This window comes from Castor canadensis, chromosome 4, assembly GCF_047511655.1.
Source record: "Castor canadensis chromosome 4, mCasCan1.hap1v2, whole genome shotgun sequence".
In the NCBI taxonomy this organism is placed as follows: Eukaryota; Metazoa; Chordata; class Mammalia; order Rodentia; family Castoridae; genus Castor; species Castor canadensis.
In genome coordinates, this window is record NC_133389.1 from 76,223,966 (window position 1) to 76,251,935 (window position 27,970).

At 55.2% G+C, this 27,970-nt stretch overlaps 1 protein-coding gene across 24 annotated transcripts in view; it reads left to right on the forward strand.

Moving 5' to 3' along the window:
- Window positions 1-721: 721 nt before the first annotated feature.
- The window catches only part of Bin1 (bridging integrator 1), a 50,047-nt gene continuing 22,798 nt past the window's right edge, over window positions 722-27,970 (forward strand). For 3 of the 24 annotated variants that reach the window (XM_074070489.1, XM_020183661.2, XM_020183660.2), the window contains exons 1-2: window positions 728-1,163; window positions 26,538-26,618. In XM_074070489.1, coding sequence (XP_073926590.1) covers window positions 1,080-1,163; window positions 26,538-26,618 — 165 coding nt within the window. In that variant the 5' untranslated portion in view covers window positions 728-1,079. Of the gene's footprint in view, window positions 1,164-21,755; window positions 21,780-21,905; window positions 23,200-26,537; window positions 26,619-27,970 lie in introns of those variants that run through there. The other 21 variants (XM_074070492.1, XM_020183655.2, XM_020183657.2 and 18 more) reach the window with 14 other exon arrangements.

A 27,970-nucleotide genomic window follows, 5' to 3' on the forward strand; every position in this document is an offset into this window, starting at 1 on the left:
TCCACAGGTTTTGGTATCTGCTGGGGTTCTGGAACCAGCCCCACTCCAGTGACGGTGATTTATGATATGTCATCATCGGTCTGTTGGCCAAGCGAATGAGCACCAGTTATGACCCTTCATCATTTTCCCTCCTGCAGGGATTAGGGGACAACGCTGCGTATGGATGCTGATCAAAGATCTCGTGCCAAGCCTCTTGGTGTCTTATTTGTAAAATGGGGTAACAGTAACACCTTCCTCATAAGACTGTCTGGAGAGCGAGATAATGCCTATCAAGTCACTTAGCACAGTGCCAGGCACACAGTAAGTGCGCAGTAGTGTGAAGTGGTTGTTAAAATAGTTATTGGCAAACTGGAAAAAACCAGCACTTCGTTGGGCCGATACTGAGGCAACGGGAAAAGAGACGTGGAGACGCCCAGAGGCGGACTTTGGGCGCCGGGCGACCGGGAACCCCGGGAAGGGCTTGGCACACGGGTCGCGCTCTCTAGCAATCCGGGCTCTGAAATTCCAGGGCCGCGCACCTATCGCTGCTCATCATCTTTGATTTTCGAAAGCACTTTTCTCCTACACCTGGCTCCCTTTCCTGGTTGCAGGAGGTGACTGCTTGAGAGGAGGACCTAGACGTCTGGGCCGCGGTGTGGTTGGACCCAGGACTGTCGTGCTAGTCTCCGCCCCGGGGCGGTGTCGCCGGAGAGTCCAGGGAGTCCCTCTCGCCGCAGCCTCGGGCGCGCGCGCGTGCTGCTCCCTCTGGCCGGTGAGGTTCCGACGCCAGGGGTGGCCCTTTAAAAGGCAGTATCTTGTCCGGAGGGGGCGGATAGGGGGCGCTGACCACAGCCCCAGGCCGGCCCCTTCTCCCGGCCCCTTCCCTCCGTCGGTCCCTCCCGCTGTGGGTCCCCGCGTTGCTAGCTGGCTTGCTAGCCAGGCTTACGCTCCGCCTCCGTCAGTCGTCTCGGCTGTCTGGTGCGCGGCGTGGAGCCGGAGCCGCGGCCGGACGCGCGGCTGGGGCTGGGGGCTGGGAGCGCGGCGCGCACTGCCTCCGGGAGCGAGATCCGCGCCCGCCACCGGGCGAGGCTGGCGCCGCGATGGCAGAGATGGGCAGCAAAGGGGTGACGGCGGGGAAGATCGCCAGCAACGTGCAGAAGAAGCTCACCCGCGCGCAGGAGAAGGTGAGCGAGCCGTGACTCCGGCCCCGGCCACCTGTCCCCCCTACACCCAGGGTGGGGGCCTGTCACCTCCGGACGACCGATGCCAGGTGGTCCCCGGGCCGTGTCTCCCAGCGCTGTGCGCGCCCCCTTGGGTTAGCGTTCTCGGTCTCCCCACCTGGGCCCAGGCAGGGGAGGGCGCAGCTGTTCTCTCCCTCCCCCTCCGTCTCCCCCCTCCCCCATCTCCGGCAGCTTTGTACCATCGCAGCTCGTCTGCAGAGAAGTGGCGGCCCACGCTCCCGGGTCCACTCGGGGCGCGCGGTTCAGGCTAACCCCACCCTGGTGGCCCAGGGCCGCGATCCCTGGCTCTTCAGGCTGACGCGGGCAACCGGGCGGGGCACACCCCGGGGAAGGGAGGGAGGCTATCTCTCTGCCCCGGGGATCATATGTGCCCCAGACTCACGAGGCTACTTCCCGGCCCGCAGTTATGGGCGCCCGCAGTTCTCTCCTTCCCACCATCTCTCCACCCGCGGACAGAAGGAAGGATCGGGTTTCCTATCCCGAGGGGTGCCTGCGGCCTGGAAGCTCCTGCCGGTCGCAAGAGACTGCGCACCCCTGGAGGAGGTCCCCTCTCCGGAGCTGGGACTTCTGGTTTCCGGCGGCCGGGGAGGGGATGGTAGTGTTGGCTTGGGAGCCCGTGACCGGCCGGGTGGGGAGCTAGCACTGAGGAGGGGCGTGGAGGGTGCTGCAGGGAAACCCGACCTCTCTTCACTAAGAGTGATTCCTAGCCTGCGACGGGGATGGAGTCGGAGCTTCCTGGGGCGCCCTGACTGTGCAGGAAATGTAGGGATTGAGGGGCGGGGGTCGTCGCGGGTCAGCTTTTTATCCCAAGCCACCTCTGGTTTATCGAATTGGATCACGCCAGTTGCTGACGCCACTTCCCCTGTCTATTCCAATTCTGAAATCTGAGATTGCAGAATCCGTGTTCCTGCTAGGGTAGCCCCCCAGGGCCGGTGGGGATCGGGAGACCAGCTGGCCTTCTCCAGCAGGCCTTGTGGCTGTTTATAAACAATGACTTTTGCAGCTGAGACCCGCGGGCTCCCTAAGGATGCAACCACGTGATGGGGGAGGGGGAAATAAAGCTTCTCCTTTGCCTCCCTTAGAGCCCTACTGCTCATCCTTGTGGCTGGCTAAGGAGGTGGGTGGGTGTGGAGGGAAGGGCTCTCTGCCAAGTTCCAGGATCCCCTTCCCCCAGGGGGAGGAGGAGGAGGAGGGAGAGGGATTAGAGCCCCACGAATAACTAGCTGGGGGCTGGGAAGACCTCAGGCACCCAGGTTGGAAGAGCAGTGGCATATGCAATGCTCCCTCATTGGCCATGAGCGGGTAATCCCTCTAGGTGCCTGGAACCCATAGCTCTGGGTCTGAGCCTATTTTCTGATCCTAAGCAGCAGAGGCTGATGAATGGGAATCTACTGGCTAGTGGAGACAAGTTCCCTTGCCCCCTCCTCCACTGATTGCTGACCCTTCCCTAGGGCTCCTGGTGTGCGCCCTCTGCCCCAATTGCATTTCTCTGCAGCAGCATCTTTGAAAATCCTAGGGGCAGTAAGCATGGCTGTGTGCCCTTTTTGTAAGTGGCCAAGTATTATTGGCCCCTTGAGCTACTGTGCCTCCCTCCTCAGCCCCTCTTCTGCAGCCTCAGGCAGTTGGCTGACAGCTGGTGGGCTGTGGATGGTGGCCTTGGCCCAGCCTGAGTTTGTACTTCATGAGACTGCAGTTGCTTGGTGCCACAGTTGCTCTCTACCCAGTGGCCACTGGCTAGGGATCCTCTGCCCTTGGGAAGCTAAGACAGCATGACAGCCATCCTGGTTGTCTTTGCCCTTTTTGGCGAGTTGTAGGCCTCGCTCCTGGCAAGCCCCATGGCTCATCCACTCCTTCCTCTTCTGTTTGTCTTCCTGCCACTCAGAATCTGCATTTGTTATAGCCTGGGTACACTACCTGGGCTGCCTCCTCAGCATCTTCTGGTGGTGTTCAGTACCCCATTGTAATGGGACCTCAATTCTAGTCTTAAAAAGCAGCCCCACCACTGTGCCCACCTTGCCTTGGTCAAATTGATGTGTAATGGGGCATTTTCAGACCAAGGACAGCAGGAGCTATGGTGGAACATTTAGAGAGTATTCACGTGGGAAGAAAGTCCCCCCATTGCCACTCCTTTCTTGTCCTCCCCAATCTTCCCACATTTTCTCTCAGCGCGAACATCCATGAGACTCAGAGGGTGACAATCTAGTCAAGGGTAGCCTGCTGTGGGGCTCTGTGAGGGTCATGGAACCAGCTCTCCTCTATGTCCCTCCATGGATCCTGGAGGGATCCATGTTACTCATTGATCTCCCTTCCTCCACTTCTGGTCTAGACAGACCCATGTCTGTGCCCTTAGGGCTTTCACCTGTCCCCAACAGGTACTTAGTGATTATTTATGTACAAACAGAAGCATTTGGGGGCTTGGCTTAGAGTCCTGGCACAGGCCTGTGGGTGGATGTATTTGTGTTCTGTGCTACTCTGCTGTCTTTCGTTCATCAACTCCTTCCTGGACACATGCTGGGTGCCCCATCCTAGGCTGACCTCTCCTCCCGACATGCTGTCTCAGGCAGGGAGCATGTGGCTCTGGCCTGCAAAGTGCTTATTCTCGTAAGGTCTCTTACCACTGCTGTGGCCTTCCAGTGTGTCCAAGGTGCAGAGCGCGTGCCTGAAGCTCAGGCCTGTGGCTGCTGTGAGGTCATCTTCCCATTGCGTTTGGCCTGTTGGACCCTCTATAAATGACTGTGTCCATTTTTGGGCCTCAGAAGGGTGGCTGGGGAAAGCCAATTTAGGGTGGAGCCTGGGTCAGATGACAGGGGATTAGAGGTTGGCGGGCTGGACCCCTTGGGGGATGGGGTGGCTACAGAGAAGGACAGCTGGGATGGGGGTAGAATTTGGCCTGCTGGTCCCTGAAGTTCCATGGACTTGGGAAAGTGCATCAGAGGGAGGCTGGGGCTGACTCTGGCGGAGCCTGGAGGGGAATGACAGTGGAAGAAGGCCTAGGCAGGGGTGGGAGTGTGCACTTTGTCCCCCCTCAATAGCTGTCACTGAGCATGCTGGGAGGGGTGCAGGCTGGACAGTGGGGAACACCAGCTGGGAGGGGGAGGGCCCACAGCTATCATTGCACACACAGTGCTGGCATGCTGAGCAGATGCTCAGTAAAGGAAGGGACAGCAGTGGTTATTTATAGGATCCTGACACATGGCCATGTTCCTCTGCGTGGTCAAGGTCTCCCCACGCGGTAGCTGTTATAAGTGGGGCTGTGTACCAAGCCTATACTTGCAGCAGCCTTAAGAATAGCTAGTCTATACCAAGAGCGGTGTACTTGGCCCCTTTAACAGAAGGGGCAGCTGGGTTCTGGGCCTTACCATCTGCCCTTGTGATAGAGCTAGAAGTTCACATAGGCCACTGATTTGCCATGTGCCTCCCTCCTTTTCAGGTTCTAGACCACAGCGACTACCCTCCACCCATAACGTACATCTCTCTCTCTGCCCTTGAGTGTCTCAGGCCCTTTCCTTGTCTCCCTCTCCTACCCCTGGGGTGACCTCTTTTCCTTTCTGTCTCCCCGCTGTGGGTTGGTCTCCCTCTGAGCTTGGCCAGGCTTTGTCACACCTTCTAGCCTGGATCAGTTCACCCCGAAGAAGTTATTTATGTAAAGGGTTCATCTTTCCCACTGGAGGGAGGGCTCCTGAGCCAGCATCCTGTATGGGTGTGGGGTATGTTATAGGGGCTCCTTGGGCATTTCGTTCAGGCAGGTGGGTGTGGGGAGGTTGGAAGCAAGGCCTCTAGACCTCCCTGAGCCCTTGTGGACCTTGGTGGCCTCAGTAGGCTGCTGGCTTGTAACAGCAGAGAGCCAGACAATATCTGTTCTGTCCAGGGGAGCAGATGATGGGGGAGCCGACTGCAGCTGCTTGGGGTATAGGGAAAGAGAAAGGGTTCTAAGAGGCTCAGATGTGGGCTAGATGAAGAGGGGGAGTGAGAGCAGTGAGGACTCCAACTCCCAGTAAGAGAGGGGTTGGCTGGACCAGAGATGTGGGCCAGATTTGATTTGAATGCATGGGAATCCGTTCACCCCAGGGATTCTCCGAGAAGCCCAGCCTGCTCCCTGTCCTTACACATAATCTATCTGGGCTTCCTTCTCACCTTCACTCTCTGCCCTGGGTGGTCTCAGCCCAGCTGGTCCCTTACAAGCTGAGTGGCTGGGACACCATTTAGGAGAATGCTTCTGTTATTCCCTCCTGCCATGCCCCAAGGCCGGGCCTCCCAGGGAGCTTTTGCCATGAAGTTCTACAGTCTTAGAGTCCTACCTTCCAGTTGGGACCTTGTGCCTACACCTCACCATGTGAGTGACAGCAGAGAGCATGGGGGTTCTGGACTCCTCTTCTGGCTGAGGACAGGCAAGTGACAGTTCTCCCTGAACCCTGTGTCTTCATGAACTGGGGATCATAATAGCTCCTTTTCATACTTGTGGAAAGGAAAGTCTTCAACAGGTGCCAGGCACATAGCAAATTCTTACTGTGTGGGCTGACCAGCACCACAGAGCCTCACTAGGAGCCTGCCCTCCCCAGATGTCCCTCTCCCCAACTTCTTTCCCTGGGAGTGTCTGTTACAGGCCTCTGTAGACAGCTAATCCCTATTGAGCCCTTAGCTGATCAGGGCTTAGGATGTGATCACAGCCCCTAGTGGTAGACGTGCGTGTGTGTGGTGGATGTGCTATGCTGCGTGTGTGTGTGTGTGTGTGTGTGTGTGTGTGTGTGTGTGTGTGTGTGTGTGTGTGTTGTGGTGTGTACAGGGGAAGTCTGTGCCAGGTGGGAGGCTTAGAATCAGACATTTTGGAGTGTATCTCCGCTCACGCATAAACTCTGCGTCTCTGGGAATATTTCTCCCTCTCTCTGGTCTTTACTTTTCACTCCTGGTAAACTGGTGATGGCATTTGCATATTCATTCACTTATCTGTAAAATGTGTTGGTACCCATTATGTGCTGGGCACTGTCCCAGGGAGTGGGGACCCAGGGGTGAGTAGACCACACTTTGGCCCTGGTGGAGCTGGCATCCACAAGCGGCTATGACAATGGGTCATTATAGGGGCAGGAAAGCTGGAACACGCGCTATGTGTGAGACCTGTGCAGGGCTGAGGATTCCGATGCGACAGCACATGTGGGTGGGCAGTGGAAGAGGTTTAGCGGGGAGGGGCTGGAGGGAGCTTCTAGTCTCCAGGTGAGAGAGCACCTTTTGGGGAGGAAGAGCTTCCTGTTCTAAAGGTGCCTCTTTGGCAAGTCTCCTTTGGGATTAAAGATGCAAAGAAAAGGACACCTGTGTGAAAACCACTGAAGCAGGGCAGGTCAGTGGGAATTTGTGCAGGGCCAGGTGGGCAGGGGTTCCTGCCCAGGAGCATGGGGGAGGTGGGGCCACTAGAGGATGGGGAGGACGGTGCCAACAATGGCCTTGCCTAGCTGGGGGAGGGCCACTTGTAAGATTCCACACCAAGCAGTAACTCTTGCTGCAGTGGAAAACAGACTTGGGGAACTGGGATCAAGTCCTTCCCCACACATTCTTAACCTTGGGTAAATCATGCTGAGGTCTCTGAGCCTCAGTTTCCTCCTCTGAAATAGCGGTGCTATCACCTGTCATCAGGACCATTGGGAAAATGAACTGGAAGCATGCAGGGGAGGCTGCCAGCCCAGCCCAGGCCAGGCCCTAGAGCCATTAGCAGGATTTAGCTCTCTTGCTGTCCTCCTTCCATGGAAGGGTCATACCGCTTGGGAAAGCCTGCACTTGGCCTTCTGCCCCTCCCTAGGAGGCTGCTACTTCCTAACAAGTCCACAAGATTGTGTACATGCCAATGGCTGGCCAGGGTCAGGGCTAGGGAACTAAGAAGAAAAAGGCAGGCCCTTCCTGCCCCAAGGGAAAGCTTTGTCAAATATTAACTTAATAATAATAGCCTTGGGTCACTGCATACCTGTCCTGTGTAATCAACCCTGCAAACAGGTAATTCCCAGGCAGCAAAGGAAGAAACTGAGGCTAGATGCAGTGGTGTGGCCTTGCATGGGCCATCTATGCCAGCCATCTCCATTGCTGCCTCTCTCATGGTCTGGCTTCTGGGAAAATCCATGGCAGACTTTGACCTCTGAGACCCTCCTCCCTTAAATAAAACTCGGGGGGCCCTCTTTGTGTCCCTATTCCCACCTGGGATCTAGGTTTATACTTTGGGCTTTGTGGTGAACTCTGGGTGACTGAAAGTCTGGGGTTTCCAGAAGCCAGCATAGAATCAGGGGTACATGAATGCAAATGAGGATGAATAAGACTGTGCACACATGTTCATGTGTGTGTGTCTGTGTGTTCGAGCGTGTTTTCTCAAATAACAAAAGCTACACCCAATTTATTCCATGCAAAGAAATTGCTTTCTTCTGAAATTATATTGTCTACTTTGGTCTCAGTCATTGCTACAATATTTCCTTTATGAGATGATGGCAATACTAGTGGGCTTTTTTTTTTTTTTTTCATGTTTTGGGGGAGGAAATAGCCATGCTGCCAATCACACATGGGCAAGGAAGATTCTGGTGTTGCTCCCCTGCTCTGGGTCTGTCATTGCCTACCCTGTGTTCTGAGTCCAGGCTGGAGCAGGCCCCTGGATCTCTGCTCTTGAGGGCAGCGCCCTGCCTCTTACGGCCACTGTGGCAGCCATATTCCCAGCTTGGCTCACAGTAGATGCTCTGTGCATATAGTCATCCCTTGATAATCTTGGGACGATTGATTCTAGGACCCCCCCTCAACTTTGCAGATCCCCAAATCCTCTAATGCTAAAGTTCCTTAAGCAAGTTGACTGTTACATTTGCACGAACCTATGGCCATCCTTCCAAATACTTTAAGTCATCTGTAGGTATTAGAAGATAACTTATAATACCTAACACAATACTATAGTGATGAAAATAGTTGTCAAACTGTATTTATTGTTTCGGGAACAATGACAAGGGAAACAACCTGTTCACGTTCAGACACATTTTTCTTGAGTTGTTGATTCTGCAGATGTGGTTACAGAAGGCTGACTACTTCTTGCATGCACTATGCATGGTTTCTGTAGGTATGGGGAGACAGCACTGAAGGCTGGCAGAGGCCTGGGAGGCTGACTGGGTTTGGAGGAGGGAGAGGGGAGAAGTACTGTGACTCTTTTAGGCTGGAGTTAGACTACAGGGTGAGATCTCACATTACCTTTGCCACCCTGGGATGATCCAGGTCAGATGGCATGAGTAGACAGCCTGGGGCTGTGGTGGGGCCTAACTTCAACTTTTGGTGTCCTGTAATAGGGTTCTCGTGGCTGACCATGGCCTTGTTGGGGAGTCTTGTTGGGTTTTAGGCCAGATGCCAAATAGGCCTTGGCCCTGTTCCTCTGCAGAGAGGTGACCCATAAGAGAAAATTTGCAGGTCACAGGTTGGGAAGTCTGTGATTTGCTGGATTCAAGAGATGTCACTGTTAGGGCTGGTGAGCCCCTGTCCTCTGACATGGCTCTTGGGCTCTTTGCTGAGCCTTTTCCCTCTGCTTCCTGGACCCGCACCTTCTCTCCAGTCTCTGACCCAGATCCTGCATGTCACAGCAGATGGGGTGGGATTGGGGTCACAGCATGGGGTGGGGGAGGGTCAGGCCTTGGAGCCTGTGGAGACAGGGCTTGGTGGTGTAGAGGACTGTCCCAGGTGTCTGGGAGTGGGCACTTGTGACCCTGTGCATTTTGAAAGGGCAGTGAGCTGCAGGCATCTCCTCTCTGCAATGTGAGAGCCCTGCACAGCTGAGCCCAGGTCATCATGGGAGTGAGTGGGTGGTGCAGGAAGCAGCTGCCAGGCTGGGGAGGGATTCCTCCGCCAGGCTGTCCAGACTCCGCAGGCTCCTCTCCTCAGGTGTCCTGCGGGCTTCTTGCTCTGTAGACTGAGTTAGATGCTGGAGGAGACTGTGGCTCACCTGGGCAGAGGCTGTAGTGATCTTGCTTATCCTGTTAGTCCTCTCCCTCAGGGCCTGGCCACTGTGGGCCAGAATGCTGAGGTGCTGAGGAGAGAGATGGCCCTGTCCCTGTCCTTGCTCCCACCTCACACCCAGTGCCCATCCCAGGACTGGGGAAAGAGAGGAATGAGCATGGCCCCAAGGTGCTGTGCACCAGGCCAGGCCTTGGTGGAGGTGGACCTGAGCTGAGTTCCAGGGCAGAGGAGGCAACTCAGGGAGGGAGACATGCTTCTGGCAGCTTTGGGGTCGGCACTTTCAAGGCCTGTTTTGGGGGGCCGGAAAGTGTGGGGGAGGTGGAATGAGGGCTGAGTGTGAATAAACAGCAGAAACCAGGTCTGATGTGGGCTCTGCCACAGTATTGCCTCAGGCTTCTCAGCTTTCTTCCTCAGCTGTGGCCTGAACCATTCTTCTACGTCCTAGTCTGGGCTCAACCAAAGACTCATTGTCTTGGTGTCTTACTGTCCTAGGCTCCAGGCTCAGTCCAGGGAGAGGGAGTGAGCTGTCTGTCCTCAGAGGGCATGGCCTTGGCCAGAGTAGAATCTAGCCATTTCCAGGTGGACTTGGGGCAGGACTAGTCTATGAACTTGGAGTCCACCATTCAGGGTTGGGGCCACAGGGATGGGTTGACACCTGTTGCTGGAAGGGCTGGTGGACAGCATTCTGTCACTTGCATGCCTGCTTCTCTGTCTGCTTCAGGGATCACCATAACACAATGAGGAGTTGACACTGGGCTGGAGAGCCAGGAGGATTGGGTGTCAGCTGAGAGGGCTGTCCATGGATCTGCCCACCTTCTTCAGACTCCCCTGTGCTCTGCCCTGTGGGACCGGCCATTGGTCCAGATGGGCAGTGAGCATCCCTTGCTCCTGAGTCAGAGCACAGGAAGGTCCCCAGAGGTGGAGGGGTCTTGCCGGCTGTGGGTACCTCTGGCTATAGGTGCAGGCCTTGGTGGGGGATGGTGATGACTCAGACTTTGTCATGTGGATGGGGACTTGGGGCAGCAGCTGCTTGGTGAGACAGTTGGGGTTTCTACTGCAGCCTGTGGTTGGAGGGGCTTTGCTGGGAGTTTAGGGCTGGAAGGGAATTGGGGTGACAGGAGAGCCTTCAGTAGCCTGGGCCCTTTTCTAACAGCTGTGGCTACTTTTTTTGGACCCTTTGGTCAGCTTGCCTTCTGGGCTCTGGTCAAGATGTCTAAGCCCTGGGCAAGCTTGGGCCTGTCATTGGGCCCTGGGGGCGAACGTGGGACCCAGAGGCCTGGGCCAAGAATGGTCGCTCCAAGGACCCTCACTTCCCATGCATACTGTCCATGGCTCCCCTGTTTGTCTAGCCTGAGGTGGCATCAGCTCTCTTATTCCATGTCACCCAGTCCATGGGTAAACTACCTCAGGGACCAGATCCCAGTGATGTGGTGGATGGTGACACTGCCCTGGACAGGGCACTACTGGAAGGTGGGCAAGGGTAGGAAGACTGAGTGAGAGGAGGGGAAGAAGAAATTCAGGGGCATATTTGGGGCGATTAAGAGACTTTAACTGTCAAAGAGACAGTCCTGTGGCTCAAGCAAGTCTTTTGCCTTCTCAGAGCCCCTCTTCCAGCCTCGAAAAGTGGGAGAGTGAGAGTTCCTGCCTCAGGGGTTTGTGCCAGAGTGAGAGGGGCTCACTCCAAGCCTGCTCCTTGATGGAGCTACTGGTCTCTGCCCAGGGAGCTCTTGGGAAAGCCCCTGACAGCCCATAGGCGTGCACCGTGTGGCTTTGTGTTTTGTCTGTGTATAGGACAGTTTTCTGGAAATTGAACTGCAGTACCTTTTCTAAGGTTTCCCCCAGCCTCCCCCCCACCCCCCACCTTTTTTTCTGTATAGGCTGAAAAAAAGCTAAATCAGGAGGTGATGACATCACCTCCCTCAGGAGGGAGCTCTCTTGAGCTAGCCCTGATTGAATGGAGCAGGAGGGTATGGTTCCAGGTGAGGCTGTAGGTGTGAGGAGCATTCACTCATTTGTTGGATGAGAACACGGAGGCTTTGGGAAATCCTGGTATTTCTTGCCTCCTGGGCCTCCTTCTGGGCCCTAGGTTGGCCTTCCCCACCTGCTGCTGTCCCTGTCCCTGAATCCAGGGAGTGAGGGGGGGGGGGGTAAGGAGAAGTGATTACTAATGAGGCAGTGCCTGCTTTGCTACAGCATTTGTAGATGAAAACAGTGTGGGGGCTGCCTTTGTCAGTGAGCAGCTGGTATAGGTTTGGGGGATGGAGGTGGGACCCTTGGCTGCTTGGAGACTGATAGATAGCAGAGAAAGTGACCCCACAGAACTGGGTACTGTACTGTTGGAGGATTCCCTCATGGCCCCAGGATCCCCATTGACTCTTGGAGGGAGGTGGGGTTCAGGGGACCTAGGTGGTGCAGGAATGAAGGGGAACCAGAGGATCAGAGCCAGATATGATTAAAGCTGGCCTGATTGTCCTCCCCGGATCCTCAGTGTGAAGGGAGAGTGGGGCCCAGTAACCTTCTGCCTCCCACGAAGAAAGGACTGGGGGGTCTGGGAGATATTAGCAGCCTGGGAGGCAACTTAAGGACAAGTTCCTAGCCAGGAGTATGAGCCGAGTCTTCTAAATAGAGAACAGAATCCACAATTAATTGGATGCATTTGCTAACCCTGGGACAGGACCCAAATATCAGTCTTTTCCTGAAATACAAGCTAAGCCAGAAGTTCATTTCTTGGTGTCCTCTCCAAGGACTCAGTGAAGCAGTATGTCCTGGAGGTGGGCCTGGCTGAGCTGGAATGTCACTTCCTCCCCAGGTTGGACTGTGGGTCTACAGGAGGTTGTAGCTTAGGGGTGTCCTGGCCTTTCCTGAGGACCAGCAGGACAGCAGTGCTGTGGCTGTGGCAGGCATGGTGTGGGTTGGTCCCAGGCTGCCTTGGTAGACTGCAGAAGCTTCCCTGAGAAAACTGTGTGCTGCAGGACCTGGCGGGAGAGCTGAGTCAGCGTGGGAAGCTGTGCTCAGCAGTGAGGACAGTCACTCCTCTTGAGGGTCACCCTTCCCCTGTGCCACTCTGGGGAAGCCAGGGAGGCCACCCCCACACCTGCAGCAGCTCTGCTTCCCTCCTTTCTCTGAGCACTGCAGTGTGTCCAGGCCTCCTGGAGCTGCCACCTCTGCAGGCTCAGGCAGGCAGAGATCCTGGGTTCTCTGCCCTCCCATTTTCCTGGCTTTGGCTTGGCCTTCGTAAGTGGGGAACAGTACTCTTCTTGGCCCCAGGCTTCAACAATTAGGAGAAGAATCCGTCGTGCATCTACGTTCCTTGTATGGGTACAAAGTACGCATTAAGTGAATTGTAGCGTGAGGCGCCAGGGGATGAGGGACAGGAGACTGGCAAAGTGTGCCAAGGGGAAGGAAAGAGTTCTGAATGTCAGAGGCCAGTCTCAAATCCCAGCTCTGCTCCTCCTAAGCCTTTTGACCTTGGACAGGTTGCTGGTCCACTGTGAGCCTCAGTCTTCCTGTTTGGGGAATGGGGGTTATATCCTTTGTGGGAGGGCTGTCATGAGGATTAAATGGCAGAATGGGTGTCTCCATTTCACAGTTCAGGACACCGAAGGTTGAGGTGACAGTTTGTGGACCCAGCCCTGCGGCAGGGCCAGAGGTGGAATATTAGGCCGGTATGGGGGTGTCGTGTCACACTGTGCCTTCCTTCTGTGACCTCTTGGCCTTCAGGCCCAGCTTGGGATCCAGATGGCAGGGCCTGAGGCCTCAGACTGGAGGAAGGAAGTGGAGGGGATGATTCCAGTGGGCCTTGCAGGGGGACCAGGCCCCAGGTAATGCTGGCCTTGCCTTTCCTCCAGCCAGCCCTCCCAACTCCAGCCCCTCTCCCTGTGGGATGGCCAGGGGCTGACCTGTGGGATATGTGGGTGGACACCCACTCCCAGTCTCATCCCCCCTTTCCTGCCCTCTTTCTTCTGCTCATTACTGTGATTGGCAGTTCTAGCTGGCTGCTAATTGTGGGGCTGTTTCTGACGTAGAGGTTCTGCTAGAGGGGCCAGGCAGGGATGAGCCTCAGCAGCAAGCTCAGAGGGAAGTCCTGATTTTTCGTTGGCTCTCGGGTCTCTGCTCTCCTTCCTGTTGGGGGGTCCCTTCTGCTTCTTTCTGGGCTCACCATCTCAGCTCTTCTCCTGGAGCTTTTGGAGGGGGCCTGGACTGTTGAGAGGAGGGGTGTGTGTGGGGTCACATCTGGGGTGCGTGCTCTGAAGAGCCCTGCTCTGGAGGGTGAGGACAGTGACCTTCTTAGCCTGTAGGTTAGTGACAGTTGTCTGGCTGCTTCTTCCCCCTCCCATCATTTTAGCCAGTGGCCTCCTGAGGGCTGAGCCTGGTAGTACTTGGGTTCCAGGCAGAAAGCATGCAGGACAGTAGTCAACAGCACTGTCTCCATGCTGATCAGGGAGTGGGGTTGTGGTTGGCCTCTCTGGGCCCCTTGGCTCCTGTTACCTCCCTCTGAGGGAGTAAGACCTCAGAGGGTCAGCCCTGCTGACATCACACAGGCTGTGAGAGCCTCTTCTGCCCCACCTCCACTCCTACTAAGAGGACAGGGGTTTCCCCTAGCCTTTTCACTCATTTCCGTTTCCCCTCTCCAGTACTGCTCCCCCTTGCCAGCGCAGGGATGCCGGGCAGCAGGATGAGACCTGGAGAAACGCCTCTTCTCCAATGGATGTTCAGTGCAACTGACAAGGCCAAGGCTGGCAGGGGCAGGGGCCACCAGGCAGCTCCCTCAGCCTGTTCTTTCTTCCCTCTTGCTTTTCTTCCCCTCCCCACATGCTCTGTGTCTCCCACTTATCCTGCCACTTCCCATCTCTCCTCCAGCCGCCACCTCATATGTCTGGGGCCGAGGACAAGGCCCTGGGACCAGCTCTGGGCTGGGGTGGGACCACTCTTCTCTGTTGTGGGACTGAAGCAGCCAGCCTGCCAAGTCTGGGAGACCCTTGGTGTGGTGCTTGCAGGGTACTGGGTGCTGGGGATAGCCCAAGACTGAGGAAAGAGGCCTTTAGTATAGTCCTAGACTGACGGGCCCTGGAACCTCACCCAGGTTCCTCACCCAGTGGTGAGGGTAGAGCCTCCCACTGCTGGCTGTGCTTTGGTGGGCAGGACAGGGTGAGAACTATGTTTCCTTCCTTCCTTCCTTTTCTTTTTTCTTCTTGGTGATACTGCAGTTTGAACACAGGGCTTCATGCTTGCAGGGCAGGCGCCCTATCACCTGAGCCACTCCTCCAGCCTTTTCTTTTTCCACAGGTTCTGGCAATGTAGCCCAGGCTGGACTAGGACTTGCAGTCCTCCTGTCTCAGCCTCCTGAGTGCCGGAATCACAGTCTGTGCCACCACACCTGCCTGGGTGGGAGCTATTTGAAGCAGACTCTGAGCATTGAGTCCTTTGAATGATAAAATCACAGCAGTAATACTCAAAATAATAACAGTGATGTGTTTGGAAACAGGAAAAGATATGGAAAAGGCCAAGAGCATCCAGAGGGACAAGTGAGTGGGAAGGTTGCTTGGAGGAGGCAGCAGCCTGGCAGGGGCTTGTGAGCTGTCTGTGGACCTGTGGCCTATTGCTCTCCCACCAGGCTTACACCTGTGCTTGGCCTGGAGGTGGGTAGGTGCCCTTGCTGGGCCCTGAGTTCTGCTGGGCTGCTGCTGCTCTGTTCCTTCCTGAGCCCGGCAGCAGGTGCTGAAGGGGTGGGAGGCTAGTGGCCTGGAGTTGCAGATCCCTGTTCCACCCATCCCCCATTTTTGGCCAGCATACTGGCTGGGCTGAGAATAGCACCAGGCCTGTGTAGGGGGCACAGGTGGGGCAGCTCCGTTGACATCTTGGGACAAGTGTGCAGGGTTGTGGCCAAGGGTGGGGTGCATGCCTGTGGATGTGGGCGTCCTCAAGTGTGCCCCACCCAGCATGACAGAAGAGGCCTTGGGGTGGCCTGTGCCCCTCACATTCCGCCAGCCACACCCAGCTGCCAGCCTTCAGGCATGGCACTGGGGTTGGACTCTCAAGGCCCAGCTAGGGCTCCTCATTGTGGCTGCTGCTGGTTCTACACGGACCGGAAGGGACGCTGCTTTGAGTTGCTGTATCTGCTAGCACCTGTAGTGGCTGGCTCCCTTTAACCTGCTGAGGCCAACCGGTTGCTGAACAGAACTTGGTCAGAGCCATGGGCTGGGTTGGTGTCTGTTCCCCTGAGGAAGGTTGAGTGTGAGCCCAAGAGAGTCACAGGGCAGGTGATCGGGCAGCAGGCACTGGAGGCAGGCGTGGGCTGGGTGTGGGAGGGCTGGACAGGCGGGGACTAGGTGGGGTGGGTTGCCTGAGCTTTCTGGCCTGGGTGAATGGAATCCTAGATCAAGATGGGGGGTTAGGGAACAGGAAGGGAACCAGCCACCACTCTTTGTTAGGCTCTCTTGTCTATTTAGGCATCCTTAACTCTCCCTGGAGTTATTCTTCCCTTTTCTTTTACTAATGAGCCCCGTAGACTCAGAGAGGTGGAATACTGTCCAGGGCTGCATAGCCTGGGCCTGCTCCCTGTACCTTCTGCCCACTCACCAGATGGAGTCCCAGACTAGTCAGTCTAAGCTGGTCACTGCCCTGTGCTGGTCACCCAGCTGGGAGGGGTGGAGGTGGCAGGTGGGTGGGAAATGGGGAGTGGGTGCATTTGTCAATGAGGGTAGGGTCTATGGGCTCTGACTGTGTCCCCACCTCCTTCCCCAGCATCTCTTTCATCCTCTTCCCAGCTCTTTCCTTCTAGTTGCTCAAGCTCAGAGTCCCTGCCACCCCCCACTCTCATCTGTCACCCCATATGTCTTGCATGGGCTACTGCAGTCACCTAAACAGATCCCTGCTCTGTCCTTCTGCAGTGTGTCCCCACGTGGCAGTCTTGGTCCTTGACAGAATGGGTGTCAGATCAAAATGTGGCTCAGAGTTCTCTAGGGCTCCCTGTTACACATGGGATCTTAGGAGCCGGAGTCTTCCAGGGGCCTCAGTGGCTGTGGGCTAGTCCTGGCATTCCCATTGGCTGGCTGTGTGGCTTTGGAGAGCCTTGTAAACAGGACCTCATTTTCTTCAACTGCAAAGTGGGGATATAATAGCATTTCCTTGGAGAGGTTATAAAGGGGATTGATGAATCATGCCAAGGACTCAGCACAACACCTGCTGCTTAGTGCTTCTGGGACCCTTGCTGGTGTGTGCATATTCCTTGCCTACTCCTGCCTCAGGACCTTTACACTTGTTGTGCCTTCTCAGGCATGCTTTTCCTCCATGTGGTCTTTGCTTAGATGTCACTTTCTGAGCTCCTCCCTGAGAGCAATGCCCCCCTGCCTGCCTCATGCTCTCCGTGGTCTTCTGGGGTTTGGATCAGCATGATTCTCCCTCAGAACCCTGCCTTGGGGCCTGGGACCTTGCTTCCTGCCTGCAGAATAGCAGGCACACTTGCAGTTTCCAGCCCTCAGAGTGTGGAAGGGCCACAGAGTCTGGCTGTGAGGGTGAAATCCAGTGGGGGAAGCAGGAGCTGCTCCTGGAAGGGAGGGCCCAGGAGGCAGGTGTGGAAGGCTGGCTGGTGTTCTTCCTCCCAGGATCCCTCCTACCCACTGGGATGCCTGGCCACCAATCATGAGCATGGGGTGGGGCTGGTGTGTGGTCCTGGAGGGGAGGGACCAGTCACACCAGGTGTTTCCACACCTCTTCTGCTGACTCCCCTTGTGTGGCAGATAGGGGGCACATAAGAGCCATGGGTTTGAGAGCCCTGGGCTGTGTGAACATTCTATCTCTTCATCTGCCTAACCAACTGAGCCTCGGTTGTGGACCTTCCTTCTCTTTATGATTTTGAAAGCTCTTGGCTTTTGGATGCTTTCAGAGGAGCCACTGTTCTGTCACCTCCTGCCCACGCTGTGCCCACCCAGCCTGCCAGCCCCTCTGTGCACAGCACCCCAGCTCCCTTCCCCATCCTGGCTCTGGCTTGTGCTCTTGGCTCTCTTATCCTCTTCAACCCATTTTGGCTTCCTCTGGGGTCCAGGTGGCCTGCTCCTGGCCTCTTGGCCATAGGCTTATTTGCTGAACTGGCTGGAATTTCAGATACCCTGGGAAGGGTAAGAGGAGACAGGAGGGGAGGGGACTTCCTGGCCCTCAGGGCCAGCTGGACACCCTTCCCTGTGTTGGAGTGTACTTTCCAGCAGAAGAGATACCTGTAGAGAGGTGTCGCTCTGACTTTCCCTCCCTCCTACTTCCCCTCCCCCTTCATCAGGGATGGGTTTAGGCTGCCCCCCCAACTTCCAGATGGCGGGGGGTGGGGGCGCACCCAGGTTCTTTACACTTTGATTTTTTGACTAGCTAGTCATATTGAAGCTGTTGTTAGGGTCTGACATAGGTGGCCAAGGGTTTATTTAGTCAGTTAAGGGCATAAAAAAAGACCAAACATCACTTTCTGTTCTTACCAAATCACTGAGGAGGAAGAGCAAATCACTGAAGAGGAAGGAGGGGGTCATCCTGGAGTGACAGCCTCCCCAGAGAGGCCAGCTGACTTCTGCAGTCAACAGCCCTGGTGTTGGGGACAGCCAAAGACTTGGAGCACTAGAACTGATTCAGAAGACCTGAGTAGGGGAGGCCAGTAGCTTCCCAGGGAGGGGGCAACCAGGTTCAGATGGCCAGCAGGAACCTGGACATGGTTTCTCTGCAAACCTTGCATTCTTGTCCATACCCTGTCTGTTGGTTGTGTCACAAGTGTTTTTGATCCTTGGACTGCAGCAAGATGGCGTATGAATTCTACACAGAAACTCCATACCCACCGTGTCTGCTCCCCAGCATGTATCTCCCAGATTGGGAATCACAAGTTGGGTTTGGGTTGTGGAATTGGACAGGTTCAGGGGTCTGGCTCTGCTACTTGTTGACTGAGTGACATCCCTGGGCCTCAGTTTCTTTACTGCTAATATAAAATGGGGCTGACAGTCACCACTTCAGGATGACCCAGGGATCTAAGCCAAGCTGTGAGGAGTGTCAAGGGTGGGGGTCCCCTTTAAAGTGAGTCCTTGGACCTGAAACTCCCTGGGGGACGGCCTGGCACTGTGGAGCTCAGTTTGTGGAGCTCAGGGAGAAGGACAGTGTCAGCTTAGATCCATGTGGCCTGTACATGACTGAGAGGGGATGAGGGGATGTGATGGGGAGGGGTCCTTTCCATAGTGTGAGCCCAGCTTGCAGCATGTTCCCCAGAGGGAGGGCACTTAGATGCCAGTGCTTCCTGCTGCCACCTCTCAGAGATGGGGAAACAAAGGGCCCCAGCTACAGACTGAGGCCAGGGCCCAGGTTTATCCCCTGGGGCAGCCCTGAGTGTGTGGGTGGGGACGAGCTGCCATTTACAGGCCTCTTCACTTCTTGTGCGAGGCATGGGCTCTTCCGTCTGGAGCCCATCCCGCCACCCTGGCTGGAGGTTGGTTTCCCTTCCTCTGGGTGCCGTCCAACTTTCCTTCCTCATTCTGGGTTCTTCTTCCCCCACCTCCCTCCCCTTCTACCTTGCCTGCCTCTGTGGTTTCTTTGTGGTTCCTTCCACCTTCTTACTGTACCCAGAGGTGACCGAAGGACTGTGGGGAGGGCACCACAGACTGTGGTGTTTGTGTCATCTCACATCTGGGGCACCTGCTGTAGGTGCGGCCCCCACTATAGCCCCCACTACCTGGGAAACCTGGGAGGTCTAGGAGCCTTCTTGTTTCCTGGGGACGGACCACTGTCCCAGGATCCTGCCCAACGGCCTGTAGCTCTCCCAGGGAGGCAAGACCATCATTGTAGGCCAGACCATCATTGTAGCCCCTCTCTCCATGGCTGCCTTCTTTGCCAACCCAGGGACAGAAGCAGCTCAGGGTCTGCTCACCAGCCATCATCTGTCATCAGTGGAGTTGGAGCCTTGGGGTAAGCACTGCCATTCCATGTATGAGTGCAGGGGCTCTGAGCAGGGAGATGCTGAGCTTGCCTGGGTTACATGAGACTGAGAAACTGTCCCTTGATCAGTCCCTGGCCCTAGCCACATCCCCAAGCTACCCAGTGATGGCTGGGAGGGCAGCCCAGGCTGCCCTGGTCCAGTTCACCTCTGCATGTGTACCTCTGTATCATCCTTTACAAAACGGATCTGTAGTAGGCCCATTTATTCCTGAAAAGAGGCTCTGTGTGGAAAAGGCTCAGACTACAGCACAACCCAGGCAAAGGGTCCAGCCAGGCCAGTGGGTGTCCCTGAGCCAGACTCCCTGGTGGTAGTATTCTGGAGCCCCCAGGCTCAGTGCTGGCCAGAGCAGCCTGCTAACACAGGGGCCTCAGAATGGTGAATGACCTGGGATGCCTGCTGGTCTAGCCCACATCCCAATGTGATGGCTTCGGGCTGTACTTGGTCATGTCCACCACAAAGCCACAGAATCCGGGTCCTGCTCCTGTTTAGCAGCATGGTCAAACCCTTAAGTGTCTTCGCCTAGCCTTTCTTATCTCTGAAGTAGGGCAGGGTGTGGAGACTAGATGCCAAGGAGCAAGGGTGCCCAGTAGCAGTGTGCTCACCACCTACGATGGGAAATTAGGGCTCCTGGCAGAAATGGCTGATTCAAGAGTGTAGGAGGGAGGGGATAGGCTGAGCCTGGAGCATCTCGTAGTGACAGAAAAGAAGGAAGTGTAGGACGATTAATGGGGACATAACCAGTGACTCCCACTGGCCACATTTGGGACATCTGAGCATCAAGAATGATAGGAATGGGTTTATAACACATTGAATGCAAATGAAGGCACAAGTTCATCGTAATGTCCTTCTCACTGTCCTTGGGGGCTTGTCACAGAACGCCAAAGGTCTGGCAAAGATGGCAGGATGGTGCTTCTCAGACCGCATGTGGTGCAGCACACTGGGGCGGGGGACTGGCTGAAATGGAAACTGATTGGGCAGGTCTGGGTCGGAACTTGACATTCTTCATCTCTACCAGCCTTTCAGCTCTTATGCAGCTGGACCCCGTTGAGTAGCAAGGCGTTAATGGTTACCCAAGGCAATGGGTAAAAAGTTATCGGTCTTGGATATTCACAGTGACAGTGGTCACCTTGCAGTTGACCAGTTCCAAGGGAAGAATTACCTTTCTCTCAGCAGATCTGACGACCACAACTCAGATCAAGTGTCAAGCTGAGCCGCCAGGCAGGGCCATCACATGGGGAGGCGGTTGAAGAACACTGTACCTCCTTTGTAGTACTGTAACCAAAACAGTGTTTAATCCCGGAAAGTAAACCAGATAAGTCCAGGGTGGGGGGCATTCCCAAGTGACTGTTCTGTTTTCTTAAAACGTCAATATCATAAAAGACAAAAAATATGCCAGATAAATAATAAATAGGTATGTGGGGCAATATTCTAGATTAAAGGAGCCAAGAGACATGACAATCAAGTGCATCTGTGAACCATGTTTGGGTCTCTTATCAAAAACAAACCCCCAGACACAAGGGACATTGGGGAGATCTCAGGCTGTTTGAATAGGGGCTGAATATTAGATAAAATTAAATAAAAATTCAATGTATCTGGACTGCCTGTGGTAGTACAGGTGTTTAGGAGAATGCTTTGTTCTTAGGAATTATGCTGAAATATTTAGGGGGAGGTATTTTGAGGAGAAGAGTCCTGATGTCTCCAGCTTACTTTCTGTTGATTTGACAAATGTACAAGCAAACGGACCAAACTTTTTACAGAGAGAGAGAGAGAGAAAAGCAACTGTGGTCAAGTGGTCTGCTCCAGTGTCAGGTGGAGAGGGTGGAAGGAGTGTCACTGCCCCTATGGCCTTGAGAGGGGTCCAGACCACAGGACCGTCTGTGTCGAGAGTCTGGGAGGGACTTGGAGGCTGAGGGCCCTGGTGATGGTGACTGATGTCCTGTGACTGGGGAACCTCAGGGTGTGCTCTTGCTCACCTTTGCTGCTGCCACCCTGGCCTGTGGGCCTGATGGTGAGAGACCTCAACAGGAGAGCAAAGGTAGAAAGGCCTGGTACCACTTCTGTGCCTGAGTGCCCACCTCTGCCCTCTCTTGCAGGCTTTGGCCTTGTGAGGCTTGTCCTCCCACACTCCTCCTCTTTACCTGTGTCCTGCAGAGGCCTGCATTTCGCAGGCCTACCCTCTGTCTTCCTAGGAGGTCCCTCGTAGAAGCAGAAGGGGTGATCTGACCTGTGTGGGGGATGAGAGGGCTGGGCAAATGATGGGGGAAGGGACCCACAAGAGAACCTCCCAACCCTGGGTGTTTGAACCAGCTCAAGACCCAGGGGCATCTGGCCAGGTGAGCACACTATTGCCTTGGGCCTCCTCCTCACTTTTTCCTCTTGGGGTATCTCCCTGAGATCTGTGCTTGGGAACAACCTGGCTGGTGCCTTCCTGAAGCCTTTGCCTGCCTGCTGTCTGTCTCAGTGCCTGTGGAGCCTCAGTGTGAAGCTGTGAAGGCACAAGAGCATGCATCCTGTCACTGTGGTCCCCCAACCGCAGCCTCTGCTAGGAGGAAGAGTGTAGGGGTAACGCCCTGCTGCTGGGTGGGGCTCACTCCCTGTACCAGCTTTCCTGAGGCTGCAGTTGCCAGGAGGAGAAGATGCGGAAGGTGAAGGCTGGGTGTCATCTCTGGAGCCTCGGCAGCCGGGTGGTGGGTTCCTGGAAGGGACACGTGTGTGTGTGTGTGCCAGTGGTGGGGTGCTGGGAACACTGAGAAGTGTGGAGTGTAGCTCTGCCCCCCACAAGTGGGATGAGGGTAACTTGGTGGGCAAAGGGACCATCAGCTTTCCTGGCTGGACTGTATTTTTGGCCTGGTCCTGGCTTCCCTCCTGGGCCCCTGGGCTTGGCTCTTCTTACTAAGCCCTGGGCTCTGGAAAATGCTTATTTCTGCCTGTGCCATGCTATTCGGATTGAGGGCTGACAGAGGGACTGGAGCCCCCAGGAGGGAGCTGGCTGAGCTCAAGGCTCAGCCTGGTGAACCACACAGAACTGCTTGTCTGTGCTGTGCCTTGCTGCCCTGCCGACAAGGTCCCTCCCTAGCTGGTGGGCACTGCTGGCTGGGTGTTCTGACTTATCTGGACTCACCTGCCATCTGTCAATGCCTGGCTTGCTTTTCCTCACACATACCTAGTGAGGAAGGAGTGCTTGTCAGGTGGGAGGGATAGAAAGTGAGAGTTGTCCCCAGTTTAGACAAGCCAGGCCTGTGGGGTTTTCCCTCCCTCTGGGATGATGGACCTGCACTGACATGGACCCTGGGACTTAACCTGTGTGTATGTGTGTGTGTGGGCGGGGAGCTCACCTGTCCTCCCAGGGCTGTTAGGAGGCTCCGCAGGGCTCCTTATACCAATAGGTAACAGGCTGATCTCAGAGCCTCTGGCCATGCCTGTCACTACCAAGGCCATTTTGGAAGGGCTGGGGAAGCCCCCCACTTTCCCTGCAGGGCACAGGACTCTCCCACCGAGGCCATGCAGGCCCTGGCCCCAGGAGGCACTGTGCCATTACTGAGAACTTCCACCCTCCCAGGGGAAAGGGGGCTGTCTCCTTCCACAGCTGCAAAGAGGCTGTGGAACTGGCCATGTGGACAGCCATTGTCAAGCACTTGGGCTCCACTCACATTTGGCCTCAGACTGAGGACACGGAGAGAGGAAGCTGATACGAGGTGACACTGAGTGGCACTGATAAGACCTCCTGGACTGTTGGCTCTGTGGTTCCTGCCTGGCAGTCCTCTTCCTCTCCCCCTCCCTCCCTTTGCTGCCTGTGCCTCCTGTGCTGAGAGCCTGGAGGTGTGGTTGGCCCAAGCCTTGCCCTCTGTCTCACATTAAAGGCTCTTTGTTCATTGCAAGTGAGACATGCATGGTAAGTGTGTGATGAGTGTAGGTGCTGCTGACGGTCCGGGGTTTCCTGCACTGAGTCCCATCCAAGCCTGTGCCACTGACCTCCTCATCCAACTCCTGCTTTCATACTCCCTGAGCCCCTGCTGTGTCAGGCTTCTCCTGGACTCCCAACAACCCTGCTTCAGTAATCTGTCCGTAAGTTTGACATGGGGGTACCCACTCATTTGTCTTGAATGGTTGGGACAGATGGGCCCTGTTGGCAAGTAGAGGGGTTGCATGCGTGTGTATGCATGTGTGTGTGCATGTGCCTCTGCCTGTGTGTAAGTGTGTTTCTTGGTGAAGGCTCTGACGGGGCTGGACAGAGCAACCTTGGGCCCTGATCCCAGGATGAGGACAGATGCCAGTGTGGCTGAGCAGCATTCTGGGGAGGGAGGGGACCATTTGTGTCCAGGCACCAGAGATGGTCAGGAAGGCCTCCCCAGCAGCCAGGGTGTGGTACAAGCCCCATTGTGGGCAGTACAAAAAGGAAGTGGGTGTTGAGCAAAGTGGTGGGAGTTTCTCCTGGTTTCTGCTCCAGCAGGCAATGTCTAGCTTGCTTTTCCCTCTACAAGCCACACTGGATGCCTTGAGGAGTGTGACCGGGGCTGGGGTTAGGGTGTGTGTGCGTGGTGGGAACGCAAATGAAACTGCTTCCTTGAGGCTCTGCCATGCTATGGTGACTGTCACCACTCCCACTGTAGATGAAAGAGGTTACAAAGGTGTTGGTGGTTGCTCCTCAGTGCTTCCCCTCTCCCTCTTTTGCACACCACTCTTATCTTCTGTCTCGTCCTCTGTGAAGACTCTGTCTTCTAGTCTTTAGCCATTTGAAATCCACCCCAATATATGCCTCATTTTTTTGGGTCTCCTCTGGAGGAGCTGCCGCCTTCTCCAGGAAGTCCCCCCCGACTGTCCCACTGGGTAGGATTTCTTCCCTGTCTCCCACAGTCCCCAGTGCTTCCTTCTGTCTTGGAGCTGGGTTCCCTAGCTGAATTACCTCTGAGTCTCCAGCAGAGATGTCCAAGGGCAGCACAAGCAGATACCTAGTGAGAGATGGCCATGAGTGGCTGGCCTCACTGTGGCTCCTGGGCTGGCTGAGGAAGGTGCAGCAGGGCTGGCCCTCTGAGGGCTAGTTAGCCATGGCTAGGTTCCTGACTTGGTTTTGGCCTGGGTCCTGGGTGGGCAAAGTTGGCGTTCCAGACAGTGTGGCCTACATAGGTCTTCAAAGAGAGGATGTGACAGGGACCTGGTGGGGACCTGCTGGCTGTGGGTGGTTGCTGGGCTACCCCCTCATTCTTGGGACTTCCTGGTCCCCCTTGCCTCTTTTTCATCTCTTCTGAGAGCTCTGAGTTGCAGGAGCAGCGAGGGGTGGGGGGGAGGGTTAAGGAGGGCCTCCCATGGGGCCCTCTGGTCAGGGCTTCCTCTTAGCTCCCTGCTCTAGTTCCTACCTTTTTGTAGGCTTTCCTCTTCTTCTGGCCTTGACTCTCCTTCTCTGCTCTTACCTACCCAAGCCTCCACCTCTGTCTCTCCTTCCCCCTACTGCCTCTCCCCCACCCAGCCGAGGAAGGGCAGCTATGGGTCATCAGAGGGCAGCAGCCTCTGACGTTTCCTGTTGGGAAGGGCATGTGGTATGCGTGCATGAGTGAGACTGTCAGAACCAAAGGATGGGCTGAGCTTTGCCTACTAGGCTGTGGAACAGGAAGCAGGGTGCTTGGATCAGGTCACCTCTAACAATCCACTCATGTTGGGAGCTGGCTCCTGGTGACCCCTGCCAGTCCTCTGCCAGACCCGGCTGCCTTTGCTACCCTCCTCAGTCTGGGATGGCTACTGCCAGCCTCAGGCCTGCCCTGTGTCTCCCTGTGGTGTCATGGGCCTCAGCCCAGGCAGTGGAGTCATGTGGACGCACCTGCCTGGTCCCTGTCATGCTCAGCCCACTCTTCAGCTGTCAGGTGGGGGTGGGGCCCCCAGGTGTGCAGCATGAGGTCAGCAGGGAGGGACCCCATCCTTCCAGCTGTCTCTGAAGCCGCCCCCCTGGTACCATCACTGCAGCCTGTCCTGATGTTCCTGCTCTTAACTGAGGGTTGAGCTCTGAATGAGGGGTGGGGAGGGGAGAGGGAATTCTGTCTTCTGTTCTGTGCTGGTATGACAGAATAGCCAAGACTGGGTGATTTATAAAGAAAATGTGTCAATCAGCTTTCTGTTACTGCAACAAATGCCTGAGATAATCTACTCATGAGAGAAAAGGTTGGTTTTGGCTCACAGTTTTGGAGCCTTCAGACCTTCGTTGATTGGTCTGTTGTTTTTGGGCCTGGGGCCAGGCAGGACATCACGTTGGGGAGAGAGTGGTAGAGCAAAGCTGCCCACCTTATGGCAGCTGGGAAGCAAAGAGAGAAAGAGGAGGGACTCCAAGAGCATGCCTCCAATGACTTAACTTCCTTCCACTAGGCCCACCTCTTGAAGGTTCCAACCCCTCCCAGTAGTGCTGCAGGATGGGGACCAACGCTTCAGTACATGGCCCTTTGGGAGATACTTATCTAGACCCTCACAGGAAAGAAACTTACTTCTAAAAGTTCTGTAGTCTGGGAAGTCCAAGATCTGGTGAGGGATCTGGCAAAAGGCATCCAAGGTAAGAGAATTTATATGAGAGAGCCAGAAAGGGCCAAACTTGATTTTACAAGATACCCTGTGTATCTCTGGTTCCACACCCACAGATCCAACCAGGCTTGGATTGAAAACATTTGGGAAAAATTTTCAGAAAGGTCCAGAAAGCAGAACTTGAATTTGCCATGCATTGAGCACTACGCAAAACCCACTGGAACAAAGTGAAGTAGGGATGCTCTGCTGCTGTGTCCTGTCATTCCGCTCAGCCCCGTCTCTCTCCAACACTCCTTGCAGCACTGTTCACCTCTTGTCTTGGGTCTCATTTGTGTATTCTCTAGATAGACCTATGGTAGTTGTGTCTGCCTTGAAAGTGCACAGGCTTTCCCTTGTCATTATTCCCTAAACAAAACAAGATCACAACTATTTACATTGCATTTATATTGTATTACATTCTCTTTAAGTCATCCAGAGATGCTTTAAAGCCTATGGGAGGATGTGTGTTGGTTCTATTCAAATGCTATATGCCATTTCATATAAGGGACTTGAGAATCTGTGGAGTCCTAATGGACATCAATATAACAAACCCACTCTTGGGATGACAAACGACTGTCTGGATGATAGTATAATCCATCTGTGAGGGTGGATCCCAGTCACCTCCATTAGGCCCCACCTCCCAACATGACTGTTGGGGATTAAGATTCAAACACAGCAACTGTGGAGGGCACGTTTGGACCATGGCACCTGCCTAGGGGACACAGCAGAAGGGAGACCTCCTGCAGGTCCCAGTGCCCTGGACTGGGTGATGTTGGTCTTGCTCTGTGTTCTTGGTGACTGGGCATCCTTGCTGTGGCCACTCTGCCCCTCAAAGTTAACGCTTTCCTTCTCTGCCTTGGCAGGTGCTGCAGAAACTGGGGAAGGCGGATGAAACGAAGGATGAACAGTTTGAACAGTGTGTTCAGAATTTTAATAAGCAGCTGGTGAGTGTGGGTGGCCTTTGGCCTTAGGGTGCTTGTGAGAATGAACAGTGTCTGCCAGGTGGAAAGTGGCAGGAACAGAGTTTGTGGAGTAGGAGAGCTTGGAGTAGGGGGTCAGTTGGACAGATGAGGTCACAGAAGACTTCCTGGAAAGAAGAGGGCCAGGGTGTTAGGGCCGTGGGGACACTTAGAGTGATGGGAGGGGGAAGGGTTGAGTGGGAGCAGACAATGAATGTGGCCAGACTCTGGAAAAGCTTGCGCATCAAGGCAAGAGGGGGCTACAGAAGCTTCTTGCCAAGAGAGTGCCACCTGCAGGGTTTCGAGTGGGGGTAGGGCAGGCTGCAGATGGCTTGTGGCCGCCTCCACCCAACCCTGAAGGTGGCCTGTACTATCATTCCCTTTGCAGATGTGGAAGTTGAGGCTCAGGTTAGTGGTGGTGATCCACATAAGGCACCCAGCTTTGGAGACCAGACCCTCCTGGTCTGGTTCCAAAGCCTGGAAGAGACTTCCAGGGCATCTTCACAAAGGCCCATTCCAGGCTAGGGGCCAGTGACTGGAAGCAGCTTAAACGCATAGGCAGCCTGGGTACAGTGGTTAGACCAAGGGAGGATTTCCCTCCTGAAGGACAGTCCCTGACTACCCTGACTGGGCTGCCCTTGAAACTTACCCCAGAGATCTGCTAAGTCGAAAACAAGTCACTTCTGAACTCAGGGGAAAGGGAGGTGAGATGATCTTGGCAACTCCCTTATTCCTGGGGAGGGTGAGGTAGCAGAGGGGAGGGAGAGCAGGGCATGGCTTTGTGGCTTCTGCAGGTCAGCCCCAAGTGAGTGACAGATAGGGGTATGGCCAGAGAAGAAGGCCAACAGGAACGGGGCTGGACATGGTAGGTGAAGTCAGGAATGGGGCAGGGAGGGCTCAGCCTGGGGGACCCAGGCATCTCCACACCCCTTGTCTGCGTCTGAGCCCTTGGAAAGCACTGAAGGGGCCTATCAAAGCCTCTGTGGCTGGAGTGGAGCCTGGGTGAAGGGCTCTTCCTTGGAGAACTCTGACAACTCACCAGGGAGCATGCTGGGAGAGGGTCAGCACAAGAGACTCCACAGGGGAAGAGACTCCACTACGGTTGCATGTCCTCAGGCTGGAAACGGGAGGTGTTTCAAGGCCCATGAGGTCTCCTAACAGAGGGTGTCTACTGCCTTAGCTTCTTCACCTGTAAGATGTAGGCTTGAACAAGAAGCTGGAAACTCAGCCCCTGATTCTGTCTCTTGGAAACCTTGAGTGTGTCTCTTACTCAGCTGGCCTCCTTAGATTGTGGGCATCTGTGAAGTCCTTTTAGGTACTGCTGTGCATTTTTCAGA